Genomic DNA, 15,338 nt, shown 5'->3' on the forward strand with positions numbered 1-15,338 from the left:
ACTGCTGCTTCAGTTTGTGTGTGTTGGCCAGCTCCACCTTTTGTTTTTCCAGATTCCGGTATTTTTCTTGTTCCAGAAGGAGGTTTAGCCGAGAACCGTGGCCCCGACCAGCCTTCTCACTCTCTTGCAGGAGTAGCCTATGGAGCTCCCTATGGCTGTCCTGGATAGCTAATGCTGCCTAGACACCACAACAAAATCAGACACACATGTTTAAATATTAGCACTAATCCATTCCTATACTTTTTACATGGAAGCATTATATAAAAATGCTTCAACTTTCCATAATAGCCACACTTAATGCTTTTTGGGATGTTACTGCTCACGCAAGTGAAGAAAATTCTGTGTTCATGCTTTTATCAAGAGCTGTTTCTGAAAGCACCCAACCATTTCAAGCACTTTTAACATGGCTACTGATTTGCACTTAGTATTACTATATGTCTATGTTAAAGATGTGCATATGCACTTCAATTACAGCTGGTGTCCTGTTCTGTCAGAAGATGTTAAGACACATAGGAAAAAATATTTTTCATTGTTAAAGAGGCATTAAAACACTGGGAATGCTACATGTGAAGTACTCCTAACACAGATGTGGCTTATCCAGATAAAACTGTACTGTTTCCAGCATAGCTACCTTCAGCCCTAAAGCTCTCCTCACTAACTTGCAACAGTGCAGTCCTACTAACATCAGTCCCAAAGGCACCTGCTGCCACAGCCACATGCACCTGACTGAGATATCTGCGCTGGCAGAAATCTGCACTACAGTAATAATTTCAGTTTGGGTATTTAATTAGTTTATTTTACTACTTAGAGCCCTATATTCTGTCTTTCACAAGGATGTTGTGACACACTTTGCGTTAAAGATTGTGACATCCTTCAATAGCACAAAAAATAAATAATAATAAATTAAGAAGAAAGAAACAAGGAAGCCCTAGATCTGCTGAGGCACTTACTGCACAGCCAGTCTTCAAGAGCTGACATGAACATCTACTTCAGTAGACAGTCCCAGAGACCTCTCACAGCCCTGTTACCCCATGCCATACACCCCAGAAAAGGTTTTTAACTTTATGCAATGTGCAATTCCCACTTTTCTTGGCTCTTCCTCCTGTATGGGGTCAGTTCCAGTGATCTGTAAACAAAGCAAGGACTGGAACCTCTGCTTGTTTTTCTGCACCTATAATGCCAGTTGTCTGAATTAGCAAGGCATGATCACAGTCTTTACTGCCCCTCTAATGTTCAGCTACCCATTTTTCAGGTTTTAAAAATTTTTCTCTGAAATACAAGCTTTTTAGTAGGCTTTTGCATTACTTCAATCCACTTACTTCTAAGCCCAGAGTTTCCAGTTTTATTATGAAATATGCTAATGTCAAGAGGGTCCAAAATTTAAACATACTCAGATGAAACATTTTTAAACAAAACTATACAGCTGCACCTAGATAAGAAAAAACAAGTGAAAACATTCAAACTTAACATGAAAGAGGGAAAATCCTCAGACTAAGGCCCTACAGAATACTTGCAATAATTGAGATTGCAATACCTAAATGGGGTTGAGTTCACTACCTAAGCAGCAAAGGCACTGTTTACTAGTAGCCCGGAGAATATTCTAGACAAAATTCTAAATTTTTTCAATATTTTAAAATAAAAATTCCAAAATCTGTACATGAAATAACATAATTCCATTTAAAGCCATCACTTTACTTTCTCCTAGATTTTTGGATTGTATACATATCCTTTTTTGAGGGAAGACTGATCTCCAAGCAAGCAAACATTCTTCAGTTCTTAAAAGAAACCTATCACTGATAGTGATAGCAAGTCAGTAGACATAAGTATCCACTGGCACAATGTCTAAAAGTAGGGCAAGATGCAAACAAACCTTAATAAATAAATTATTAAGACTAATTACAAACTTAGCAGTGGAGTAGTCACCTGTATGCTGTACAAGAGACGGGTTAAGTTCTGGATTGCTTGCACAATCTAGAAAATAAAAGAGAAGGATTTTCAAAGATTTGACCACCATTAACTAAATAATTACTGCATTCTGTCTGGGGTTTAAATAAACTCACCTCTGTACCTGTAGATCCTAGGAAATGCATACTTCCTCCCTAAAATAAACACATGTTGCTTTAAAAAGTATTTTGCTTTAAAATTGCATATTATATTTTATTTTACTTTATTTTAAACTAGTGGAGACATTCGTATTGCTAATAGATGCAGTGCTGAGTCAAACCTTTTTGTGGGCATGTGAAAAAAGACAGAAGCAATAACCTATGAAGACTAATAATTCATCAACACTGGAGTTTCCGTGGAAATCACTGGAAAGTCTAAGCACAACTGTAAAAACAAAAATATTTCATCCACAATTTTAATCCTCTTGTGACTTATGCTACACAGAAAAGACATTTCCATTCATTCTTTGTTTACGCGATGGTTTTGAAATACAGAAACCAGACTTCTGTATATACAGCATAGTAGCTTTAGATTACTTATAGTAGGATGAAACAGCACAACACTTTTCAAAAACAGAAATATTAATGTAGCAAGCCTATAGCAGAAGCGGCATTAGTGGGTTAATGCAAATGCCTTAGATGTGCTGTGAGGCACTGGGCAGAGGCTGCATGCCCACTGTACCCTGCAAAAGGCATCAGCATAGTTACTACTGTCCACTGCAGCAAGGCTCAGCTGCTTCACACTTTCCACCCTGCTCTCTTTTCCTAAGAAGCTTTTTAAATTTATGGGGTGAAGCCACCCATAACCCCTTCAGCATGAAGAACAGCTCCTCTGAGAAAGATAAAGTGAAACAGTGGAGAAATAAAACACAATCCCTTCTGAGGCTATGCTGAAAAGACTTCCTGTATGAGTTTTCTCTTTTCTTTTTTTCCAGAGGAGGACTTGGGGAATATTTGCTCTCTCTCTCTGATTCTCCTAAATTCTCTACTGAGACTCATTTTCCATTACAGAAAGCAAAGCAGGTGCTCCATTTAGCTGTGATAACTGAAGATGAAAAAGGCCAGGCCCTGAAACACAACTCAACACAGACAAACCTGGGGGGGGGTCGTGGGGAAGGGAGCACCAGCTGTGGCTTTTCCTCCCCTTTTCTCTCTCATCAGCTCCAGTATTTCACTGCCTTCCCTCCCCACATCCTCACTTCCTTCTCCACTTCTCACTGCACCCAGGAGCCATATAACTCCTGAGCTCTGCTGTGAGAAACAGAGGATTTTACATGGGTGCCTCTGCAAAGCACAAGGACAGACACAATGGAGCTCTGCTTTCCCTTGGCTGGGCGGCCAATATAAGCAGCAAGCAAGGAGGAAGAGCTGGGCCAAGAGTAAGAGAGAAGAGAAGAGGAGGAGATGCTAGCAGCATGAGGTGAGGAAGAGTGAGTGTACAAAGAAGAGCTCACATGCTGAACAAGAGTGAGGTCTCTTTCAGTTTTTTAAGCCCTTTTTAATACAGTAAAGGGAAGGGTACAGGGGTAATAAAGGTTTAACTGGCTTTGGCACAGCCACAGACTAGCAAGTGGCCAGCCCAAGCGCCTGTGGTCTGCTCTCTGCAGGACTACTGGAGCGCTGGAGGATGAGCCCAAGGCAGGCTTAGTCAAGCTAGTTTGGGTGACAGCAGTATCACCACTGCACTGGTACAGCTTCAGCACAAGCCCTCTAGTTCCAGCTAAGTCTGAAGCCACACGTTCAGCTCTTCAACCTGTGCTGTGAGCCATCGTCACCTCTCTGCCACTCTTCCCCAGCACCTTGTGTCAGAGAGATGAGCAGCAGTGGAGCTGAGGATGGGCAGACTGCAGGGCAGGCTGTGTGCTCCCTGCCTCAGAGGTGTGATTACAAGGCAGAAGCAGGGGCGACAAGATAAGGACATTCCATCACAGCTGACTACTTGGGACCTCATGTGTTGTACAGGGTCTTCCTTCTGATGCTTGGTCAGCATCGAACCCCTCAGCTAGGGTCTTTTGCTTCGGCTGTCTGGCCCTTGGTTTCCCAGGCCAGCTGACCTGAGTTCAGTGCTGCCATCCCACAAACTCAGGACTGCACAACCAGAGACCAAAGGCAGGCATCAGAACAGCCTCCGTCCTGGAAAGCCCTGGCCTTGAGCGTTTTGTTTGGTCGTTCTGCCACCTCCTGGCAAGTCTGATTCTGACATGTTAAGATGTGACAGAGTCTTGCCCAAGGGCCAGCCCAGAACAATAACAGGGTGGAAGAACTTGCTGTGGACACATATTCCAACTACAGCTCAAAGCAGGGCTATCTTCAAAGTTAGATGAGGTTGCTCAGGGCACTGCCGAGACAAATCCCACAAACCTCAAGGATGGAGACCCCACAGTCTGTCCAAACAACCTGTTCCTGCTTGGTTACTCATGTGGTGTGGGGTTTTTTTTCCATATATACCACCAGGATTTCCCTTGCTGCAACTTGTAACCTTGAATGTCAATCCTTTTGCTTTGCAATTCTGACAAACGTCTGGCTCTGTCTTCTCTATATACCCAATGGCAACGTTTTCATGTGGAGCTACTGGAATTTTTAAGGGGCTAGAACTGAGCCCTCTACTAGGTTACTTCATTTCCCCTCTGCTAGCTTCTGTTTTCCCTCACTTGGACTTTTGTTTTTATCCCATTTTTTCCACACACACTCTTCTTCCTACTCCCTTCTAACACAGCAATCTGGCAAATAAGATGACCTAGAGCTGAACACAAGGTGAGGCTATAGTGAGATTAGTGTATTAGCAGAAATCATTCAGAAATAGCTATGGAAAAAAAATACCAAGGTTTCAGGGACACAAGCCCTCTTTCAGATCTGATGCTAAAACAGCATCCTAACACTAAGTATCTCATTTTACTAGAAAACTTTGTGTTCCATTTCAAGTCATGTATCCTCTAATTTTGTCTGTCCCCATTATTCCTTTCATGGTCCTGCTTCTCCACCTAAGAACTCAACAATTATAGTTCACTTTATTTCCACACAGTAATTATTCTGCTCTTACTCTAACACTCTGCTACTACATTAAATTTGCCACTCTTAATTTTGCCCAGAACTGACTTATGATTCTTCTTGTTCCCCAGACTTGCTTATCAGTTACAGGACTTTAAAAAAAAAGGCAGTTTCTCTAACTGCTGCATTTTGTTTTAATTCAAAATTCTGAAAAAAAGCTGGTGTAAAACAATCCATCCTATTTTATGTGCTTGTTCTCATGGACCAGTTCTTCCAATGCATAAGTCTTCCTTGCATTAGTTGAGGTCTCTGTCATTGCAGGCAACTTTCATCATCCTGTGATTAGGAGAAGGGAGCAGAGGGAATTCTATTGTCAGCTCCACAGAGGTGGATGTATTGAATGATGACAACAGAGAACCAAGCTGACAGGTGGACAAGAACACTGTGGCTTTTTTTACAACCCACTGATCTGCCAGCCCCGCAGGAAAGTTGTTCTGCACTTGGATTGCTTACGATTGCTCTTTAAAATTCCATTATTAGTTGCAGTGACCTCTGTTACACTGAATTATCTGGATTTGGGTGAAATGTGCCTATCTCATGCTTTGTGTTTTGAAACAGTCTTTATATACCCCATAAAATTTTGAATACCATTACTGATCTGCCAGCCCCGCAGGAAAGTTGTTCTGCACTTGGATTGCTTACGATTGCTCTTTAAAATTCCATTATTAGTTGCAGTGACCTCTGTTACACTGAATTATCTGGATTTGGGTGAAATGTGCCTATCTCATGCTTTGTGTTTTGAAACAGTCTTTATATACCCCATAAAATTTTGAATACCATTTACATTCCCAGTGCTCAGAGTGCTACAGGCAACACAGAAAGAAAAAATTGTTTACAATACCTTAGCCTCTAGATTGGCACCTGCCATTTCCTTCTCAACACTGACATCGACTTCAGATGATTCTTCAACTTCTTTTATTTCTGCATCTAACAAATAAAGCCCCAATAAAATATGAGAAAAAGAAACAAAGGGGATACTTTCTAATGGCCATTCACAGAATGCTGAAAATAGAGATTCGTGTAATTTGATGTTACATAATGGATTCTAGGCTGAGACAAAAACAAGTTTGGAAGCCAGGATGGCACAGGTGGAACAATCCAGTCTTCCCACCTTAAAAATTAGTAGTATTTCACTTACAAAAGTTTGGAGATAAGTAAAATCATATAACTAAAAATGCTCTACAGCAATGTTTTTACAGGACTTTATTTTCATCTTTGTTGCAAGAAATTCACGCTACCCTTTATAGCTGAAATTAATGTCAATCCTGGCTTTCAGGCCTTTTGATAAATTAAAATTGTCCACTTACTTCAGTGAAGTTATATCACTGTGTGAGCATTTGCCCAAAGACAACTTTTATTACATTATTTTCTATTGATTCTGCCGTGAACTGAGAAAGCTTTCCAAAAAAACCAACCCAGTATCAATTATTTTAGCTCTATGAATATGTAAAATCATCGAATTTTACTCACCACCAGGAACAGATTCCAAGAGTTCATTGGCACTAAATCTCTGTTTCACACTTAATTCTTCAATACTTTCCTCTGGTGATTGGTCTGTTTCGCTCACTTGTGATGTTGTTACAGCAACATGGAGACTTTCAACTAGAGAAGAAAACATGTAGAACTACAGAGGCCCCTTAAATAGCTCCTTAAAGCAGAAATCACTGACAGAATCATAGAATCATTTAGGTTGGAAGAGACTTTTCAGAGATCATCTTATCCAACATCCTACTCAAAGTTGGTCAAACTAAATAGGGTTGCTCAGAGCTTTGCACAGGCAAGCTTTTAACATCTTCAAAGACGGAGATTTCACAGCCTCTCTTGGCTGTGTTTTTGACTGTCCTTATGGTATATAATTTTTCCTTTATTTAATTAGAATTGCCCATGTTCCAACTTGTGCCTTTTGTCTCTTGTCCTATCAGCTCGTTCCTCCACAAAATCTCTGGCTTCTCTCTAGCTTCCCCCTATTAAGCAGCTGAGGACAGCAATGAGATCCCACCAAGCCACCTTCTCTCAAAGATCAACAGTCTCAGTCTTTCCTCAGACATCATGTCCCCTAGTAATCTTGGCATCCTTTGCTGGATTTGCTCCAGATTGTCAATGTCTCTTTTGTCCAGCACAACCCAGCATTGCTCACAGCACTTATACAACTCACTAGGGGTGAGTAGAGGAAGGATTACCTCCCTTAACTTGCTGGCAACTCTCCTTCTAAAGCAGCAGCTGGGGAGGCAGTTGACCCTCTCTGCCACAAGGGCAAATTGCTGTCTCATGGTCAACTTGCTGTCAAGCAGAACTCCTAGGTCCATATCTGCAAAGCTATTTTCTATCTAGTCAGTGTCCAGTACGAACACATGGCACTACCTCAGCTCAGATGTAGGACTTTGCTCTCGTATTGTCAAACTTCTAAGGGTTCGTCTTAGTCCATTTTCCCGATCTGTAGAAGTCTCTCTAGCACACTGATCACTTTGCATCATTTTGTGACCATGAATTTGCTAAGAGTTTACTCAACCCATTGGTTAACTTCATTAATAAATACGTTGAACAGCATTAGTCTCAGGATCCATCCTTAAGGGAATCCTCTAATAACATGTTGCTAGCTGGACATCCTATCAGTGCTCACAATCCTATCAGCCCAGCAATCCAGCTGGTTTTCCATTCAGTTATGCAGTCCAAATCTCACCAATTCAGCTGTAAGGATACTACAGCTACTGCAGACAGTGTTGAAGGCTTTGCAGAAATCAAGGTAAACATGCATTGCTCTCCTCTCATCATAAAACCCCTTAGGTTGCTCAGACATAATTTGTCCTTGATGAATCCATGCTGGTTGTTTCCAGTTACCTTCTTGTTCTTCATGCTCTTGTAAATGGCTTTCAAGAGTATTTGCTCTATCACTGCCTGAGAGATGGCAGCGAGGCTGACTATTTTGTAGTTCCCTATATATTCCTTCTTGAAGACGGTGTGATGCTTGCCTTCTCAAAGTCATCAGGAACCTTTCCTGATCACTGTGACCTTTAAAGGATCATAGAAAGCAGCCCCACAGTGACACTGGCCAGCTCCCTGAGCAGCCTTGGATTCATCCCGTCCCATCTGATGGATTTGTGTATATCCAATTTGTTTAAGCACTCTCTAATTCTATCCTTCCCTACTGTGAGCAATGCCTTATTCCTATATAGTTTGCTGTTAGCTCAGGGACTTAGTATTTCTGTTCTGGAAAATGATCCCCACAAATTGCCTACAGAGGAAACAACTGTAAATTCCTTACAGTTTCCTGAGGAGTCCTGAAATCCAATACATCATCAGCATCAACATCAGCATGACAGAGAGTGAAAATTAGAAGTGGGCAGAATAAGGTGTATAAGTATAGGCTTTCATTTTAGATAAAATGGCATTTACTATTGCATCACTGATCTGCTGCGATCATCTGCAGTTGGGTCTGTATTTGATCCTACAAGATTTTGATCTATCACCAAATCAAGCAAGGTAAGTGAATGTTGGGGAGCAGATGTAATGTCATCCTGCATCCTGTGATCTGCTTCACAGGGTTGTACTAGGAGGATGACAAATACAGAAACAATCCTCAGGTGCAACCTAACACCATTTCCCTGCCTGCTTATATATGATATTATGCGCTGAACGTATTTCTTATCTTACAAGTTATCAGGTGCCATCTCTTGCATCTGACAGTTAAAAACCTGAAATACGTCTCTTACATGCAAAGTTTTGACACTGCCAGTTCTTCAGACCTTACAGAAGTGCAGCACAATGCAACATGGCTGCACTTTTTTACCTTGAATTATCTGCCCACGTAAAGAGCCACCAGCCCACTCTTCCCATGCAAACTCACCTTCTCTGAGTGCTGCTGCCAGCAGTGAAGCTGCCTGTGGAGTTTCTCCAGAATCAGGTTTGATAAGGAGACGAGGTTCTACATGAACATCTGCAAACCCACTCATATCTCCCAGTTCTGCATAGATACACAACTTCTCTTCCAGATAACTACAGATCTGCTGATCCTGGTTACTCAATGATTCTGTCAATCAAAATTGAACACTATATTTTGATCCTGCAGGCAAAGCACGTTCCTCATTCACCCTTCTAACCCATATGCCACATAGACATTGCTAACTCAAGCTAGCCTTTTTTAAGTGGCAGGAACCAAATTCATGCCATTGTTTGCTCTAATGAAGTCTGGCACAGACCCTGGCAGAAGGTCAGGCCAGTGCCTTACCCTGATGAGGTGGACTTATAAAAAATTCTTAGGTCTGGGGCCCTCAACTACCTCCTGTTGCATTCACAATGATCAATGCCAGAAAAGCATTTGGCTCAGGCAGCCAGAAGGTATACTAGTTCAGTACCTCAACATCAAAGATCATCATCTGCTCCCAGCAGATGGATGCCCTTCCCTGTGGCTCTGTACAGGAAGGACATGGCTGAAATTTCTCTCCTCCTCACAGCAGTATAAAGATGTGGAGGTTAGGTGTAGAAAAACAAAGAAGCATAATTTCTCTCCATCAGCTACATTTTCAGACAAAAATAATAATAGCAAAGGATGAAATGCCATAAACAAGCACAAAGTCACAAAATTGCTGAAGATTTGAGGTATCTCCACAAACATGGAGTTACCTGGCCCTGATGCTAATCTGGGAAAATCAGTGTTTATTCTGAAAGTATCCCTTTTTCTTTTTTACTCATGGTAATGTAGCAAAAATATAAAGTGTTTCGAAAAAAATAAATTAAAAATTTTTCTTTTTCAATAATCTCAGACTAAACCATCAGAACACCTCAGCTTTCTCTGCTGTGATTCTGCCTATCAAGCTACTCTGAACCCACAAGCCAGTAAAGGCACATGACTCATTCACCCTGAACTCTAAGGATGCAGGAGCTCTCAAGGTGTCAGGAAAGGTATCATACCTTGATATTTCTGAATTCTGGATGCTTTGGCTTCAGTGACATGTCTGTCCTCATCAGATTCATTCATTTTTCTTTCTTCTTCTTCCTCTGGACAACTTCAAAGATGAAAAGCAAAGGTGGATAAAGAAAAATCTGCATACCCTATATTCATCTTCAGTACAGTGTTGCATTCATAAGAAATGGAAAACAACATCAGCACCAACTTCTACTACAATCCAGAAGAATGTCACTTGTCTGCTTCTTTAAAAAGCAGTAACTGGAGACAAACCAGACAGAAGGACATATTTTAATTCTGTTAAGGCTGCATTCATGCGGATTAACTGTGCTAAGCATAAGTTTAAGCCCCACGAGGAGCATTGCTTTCCTTGCCATTCTTAAAGAGCTGACACCATAATAACAGGCATGATTGGGGATTTCCCCAAAATGGTTGCATGGACTCTGGAAAGCATCCAGTGCCAAAGGCAAAGGTGAGGGAAGCTTACAAGGGCTGCTAGGGACATCTAATGGAGAGTGGGATGGGTCTGCTGATTTAGTGGGAAACCAGAAGGGAGATGGGAAGTTCAGCAGAAGTGATGGTAGAGTTTTGGAGTCTGTGAAGCCTGAACTCAGAGTTAAAAGACAACCTCATAGCAAGGATCCAGTGCAATGCAGAACAGCAAGCATACTGCCACAATATCCAACCAACCTCCTCTCTACTTTGGACTGACAGGATGAAAAACAAAAGCTTTTTCCTCTACCTTTCCACTGCATCTTGAATATGCCTCATCCAGTTGTTACGTTCCTCTTTAGAGTTGGTATGAACTTCATACATCTCAGGCCCTGCAGATGAAGCACTAATCAGAAACATCCCCCTTTCTTCGTTGGCTACTTCTCTTACTATGAGCCTCTGAAGAGAGATAACAGAAGGCTTCTGGTCCTGGAGGAAACACACAGAGCACTTGTAAATAATAAATTACTCTCTTTTAATACATCACACTTTTAGAAGAGCACAGTTTTTCAATTAATTGGACTAGTTCTAGGCCTGGTGCACTCAAGACTACACATGTTCTTGCCAAGTGTAAGAGGCTGCAAATTTTGAGTATTCAGACATCTTTTTAAACTATTCTTAGAAACACCTTACAGTATTTCCAAACAAGTAAGGCACCGGGTTATGTGTTAGCAAGTAAAACTCAGAAGGTCAATGATACTGAGCCACAGTATTCATATAATGTTCATGTTCATATACTTTGAGAACTTCTCTCTTTGACCTTTCACACATTTTACTTGTTTGCTATTACATTTGCAGTAATTCTTCTGCTTTGTTTTACAGAACCCAAAGTTTAAACTTATTTAGATAATTGAAAGAGCCTGCTCTACTTCATTCCTTTATAATCAGATAAGGCATGACACTAAAAATGTAATTCTGTTAATTACCATCCTTCTTCCTTAAAAAATAATTTTATTTTGAAAAAATAAACTCAATCTTCCATATACTGCATATTACTGTTCTGAGTACACTACCAGGATTTTTATTTTTTTAAAGAAGAATAACCCAGAAAATAACATCACTTTTGAGAAATATACAAATAAAAGTGTAATGTATATATTCAAACATCTAATAATATACTTACAACAGCTGCAAAGATGTATTTTTGATCTTTTTCATGTAAGAACAGTAGAACATCAGTCAGAAGCAGAGCTAAGGTGTCTTAAAATGAGAAAAGGGAAATAATGGTTTTTAATTAAAGCTATTACAATTACAGTTAATTTCGTCTTTTATCTTCAAAAAGGGAGAAGCCTTGATAAATAAATATCCCACAGAATCCTACAGTAAGCTAAACAGGAAATATCTGGATTAGCCTATGTTCTGCATGAAGCAACTGCATGCCATAACTTTGTATGACCCAGGAAAGACCACACTTTCTGCTGCCTACCATTCTGCAGCACCATGCTGAGGCACTGGCCCAGGGGAAAAAGAAACCCTCACTTCAATGATAGCACAGCTTCACCAAGCTACTCATAGGCAGCCTTGCAAAGACTAACCCACATAAGTTTTGTTTTGCCTATGCTGTAACATACACTGACAGCACAGTATTACACTGGTAAAAGTATTTATTAAATAATATAAAAAATAGCTTTATGAGGTTGCACAGAAAGTACCAGTAAGCTTCAAAAAAACCCAACCTCTACATTTGATTAACACAAAAAATCAAATTCTGGGCTTGCACATACAAATCAGACTCTAGCCAAATGTGCCTACAGATTTTTTTTTCTGAGTATGTTCCAGTACCACAGGAGAACAGCACATAAGTGATAAAGTATCTTAATTCTTAAACCAAACAATCTTCATATGTTATTTGCAAATAAAGGGTTAAAGGACTTAACTGCTCAGACAGAATACCTTTGAAACGACCAGTTGCTGTCTTCCAGTACACTAAGCCTTCATGCAGAAGAATCCTCTCTTTCCGCACCAAGTCTTGCTTCCTGAAAACATGGCCATTTTTCAGTTTTGTGTATGTTTTGTTTTCAGTTCTACTGAGAATTTCCAACAGCTTTTGCTTTTTCTCATACTCATTCACTTTCAAATCTACTGCTGCAATCATGTCCTTAACTAGACAAAGAGCTTTGCACAGGTCTTCATGTTCTTCTGTTCCTTCTGTATGAAGTAAAAAATAAACAACATGTCAGTAGTTAGCATATTCAAGAGAAGATATTAGTCCTTACTTCCTGGCAACAATAACAGGATGCAAATCTTAAATTGATAAATATGTCATTTTAAGTTGAAACTGGCAATCAGTTTACTAGAAATATTAGAGGCATCTATCTTTGTTTTACTTGCCTGTTAAAAGATGACACAATCCTCAGATTTACTCTTTAGGCAAAAAAACACATTGAATAGTTTCTGACATATTTATAAGCTATTAGCACATTTTAAAAGTTACTGGCTAAGTAAGTCAAATTACTCTTCTGACTAAGTGAAAAAACACCCTGAAAGAGGATTGCAAGCACAGAGGTTTTACATTTGGATATGCAGCTTTCTACAACACTTATTGCTCATTTGTGGGGCACTATCTGTAATATATTAATATTTCTAAAAGGTTCTACGAAATTCTAGAGGTCATTCAAACTTTGTTTGAAAAACTGGAAAGCAATTTATGAAATGTTTGTTTAGCCTTACTTACAAGAGACTCCACCAGATTTAATTTCAAAGAAGGTGCAGATGCATGTCTGAAGTAGTTCACCGTCTCTATTCAAGATCGTTTCTTAAAACAAGTATGCTTTTCTGGACTTCTATGGCTTACCCAGCTGGAATACTGGAAATCTTCACAGTCTGGCCTTGACAAAGACTACACACACTAGACACCTTGTTTAGGTGACATCTGCTTTAACAGTACTTTTTTATGTTGTCCTGGTTCTCTACAAAGCAGTGAATTTTCTCTTTTGTTATACTGTAGTAGTGCATATTCCTTACATTAGAAACATACTAAGATTCTGGACATGAAGCAACACTTCAGCTTTTACTCACCTTTTGAGTATTGCAATATCCTTTCAACCAGAACAGGGTATTTGGTGATTCGCTGGGTGACAAGCAAAATACACTCCGGAATTCCACGGCGCCGTGCCAATAGGTTACTATTTCTCAGCTGCATAGATACAAATATATACTATAAGTAGCAAATGCATATTAAACCCCCAACTGACTAATAAGAAATATGATCCAAATGCATTAAAATAACCTAAACCAAAATGCTGGGCTATCTGAAGCATCCCCAAGGAACAGTTGCTGCCCTGAGGGATGAGGTGTACTGTAACAAGAACATGTGTGTAATACATACTGGATGCCAAAGGTTTCTAAAACTTGAAAGAAAAATACAATTTATCAGCTCAGTAGTAAAGAGGGAAAAATAATTGCCATTTTTGTTAGCTATTAGAAGTGACTTAATGAATATAATTTCAATCCTAAATCTAAGTAAAAGCTACATATCTTTTCCCTGAGCATTTTGTCAATAGTGATCACATTTCCACATAAACTTACTTTAATAAAATTCTGGAACTTCTTGTTTTGTTGCAACTCTTTGAAGAGATTAACAGCTTCTTTCTGATGGCTGCAAAATTGCCCGTATATTTCCTTCATTTTAGTTGCATTTTCCTCTGAAAACTGTAGAAAGTAATAAGTGGATTGTGCTCAACATTGCACCTAACAGGAAAGTGTATATTTTTAATTAACGTACAAATACTGAAATTTTATGCTATTTGTTTATCAAGTTCTCTGAATTTCACTATCAGGGCCTGTCACTACAGGATGAAAACAGGCTAGGAGAAAGAAGAGAAATGTAAGCTGGAGAGAGCACACGTGACCTCCACTACCTGCCAATATCAGCTAGAACAATTATTATAACAATATTCCCTTCACCTCTTTGCAAACACAATCCCCTTGAGGTTTACTTGTATTTGTCTGATCTCCACACTGCCTATAAGATAACAGTTCATCTTCTTCATGTCAGCAGAGTGACAACTGACTGACTGAAGGTGAAAAAATGCACTCTCCTCATTGCAAGGAACTTAAATGTCACCATCAAGCAGTTAGCTGTTCAATGACCAGCATCAATATGCCATGATCACCCCTTCTTTAGTGAGCAGCAACTCAAGATGCACCATGACAGAATGCAACAAGAAATTAACTGGTTGTTTCTTTTCCATCATCAGTCAATTCTTCACACCTCTGCTGAGCTGTCAAAAAAGTAAATCCATTTCTTCCGTTTTTTGCAGTCTATGGTACGACGGCAGCAGCCTTCTGCTAAGAATAGGATCAAGTTTATTACCTTCCTCATCACTTGTTCCATGTAGGAAGAAATTCATCCCAAGTACACCACAGTTACCTGTCAGTAATTAATTTACCTTGTTGCTGTTTCACTCTGCAATAATCTGGAGGGGACAGTCTTTGAATTTTATGAGGCAACCACAACCCACTTCCTGCCCACGCAAGTTTTAAAGTCAATAAATTGCTTAATTTGGGAATCTTGAGCACATAAAGAATTAAGAGGGATTATATGGCTACCTGCTGCACAAGGATGTCTCCAATTCTGCTGATGACAAAATTACGTTCGTTCCCTGCTTCACGTGATTCTTGCCGTCTCTCCTTCATTCTGCAGAAGAATTGCCTGTGCATCTCCAGAAGCTCATCCAAGCAAGGGAATATTCTGTCCACTGTGCTGTGGTCCAGCTGCAGTTCTTCCTTCATCCCTTTCCTGAATATTTCAGACATAATGAAGAGGGTATGGATGTGATGCACTTCTGTTTGCATCAGCTCTGCAGTATAAAAGAATACAGCACAGTATAGTAATCAGCTGAACATTTTGCACAACTGCTAAGGATTCAAATAAATAAAGATTTCCAAATAGACATTCATAATAATTTGTTTTGTGTGAGCCTCAAACCTAATAGACTGTATCAGCAGGA

General features: G+C 39.8%; 1 protein-coding gene across 1 annotated transcript in view; it reads right to left on the minus strand.

Moving 5' to 3' along the window:
* Positions 1 to 15,338, minus strand: part of ARHGEF28 (Rho guanine nucleotide exchange factor (GEF) 28) — a 109,160-nt gene that overhangs the window by 20,864 nt on the left and 72,958 nt on the right. The window contains exons 23-35 of the mRNA XM_010006381.1: positions 14,938 to 15,188; positions 13,915 to 14,037; positions 13,405 to 13,522; positions 12,280 to 12,534; positions 11,510 to 11,586; positions 10,637 to 10,815; positions 9,900 to 9,994; positions 8,836 to 9,018; positions 6,462 to 6,593; positions 5,833 to 5,918; positions 2,061 to 2,099; positions 1,924 to 1,971; positions 8 to 178 (exon numbers count right to left, since the gene is read on the minus strand). Of these exons, the coding sequence (XP_010004683.1) occupies positions 8 to 178; positions 1,924 to 1,971; positions 2,061 to 2,099; positions 5,833 to 5,918; positions 6,462 to 6,593; positions 8,836 to 9,018; positions 9,900 to 9,994; positions 10,637 to 10,815; positions 11,510 to 11,586; positions 12,280 to 12,534; positions 13,405 to 13,522; positions 13,915 to 14,037; positions 14,938 to 15,188 (1,757 nt within the window). The remainder of the gene's footprint in view (positions 1 to 7; positions 179 to 1,923; positions 1,972 to 2,060; positions 2,100 to 5,832; positions 5,919 to 6,461; positions 6,594 to 8,835; positions 9,019 to 9,899; positions 9,995 to 10,636; positions 10,816 to 11,509; positions 11,587 to 12,279; positions 12,535 to 13,404; positions 13,523 to 13,914; positions 14,038 to 14,937; positions 15,189 to 15,338) is intronic.

The sequence above is a fragment of the Chaetura pelagica genome, unplaced genomic scaffold, assembly GCF_000747805.2.
Source record: "Chaetura pelagica isolate M959 unplaced genomic scaffold, ChaPel_1.0 scaffold559, whole genome shotgun sequence".
NCBI lineage: Eukaryota > Metazoa > Chordata > Aves > Apodiformes > Apodidae > Chaetura > Chaetura pelagica.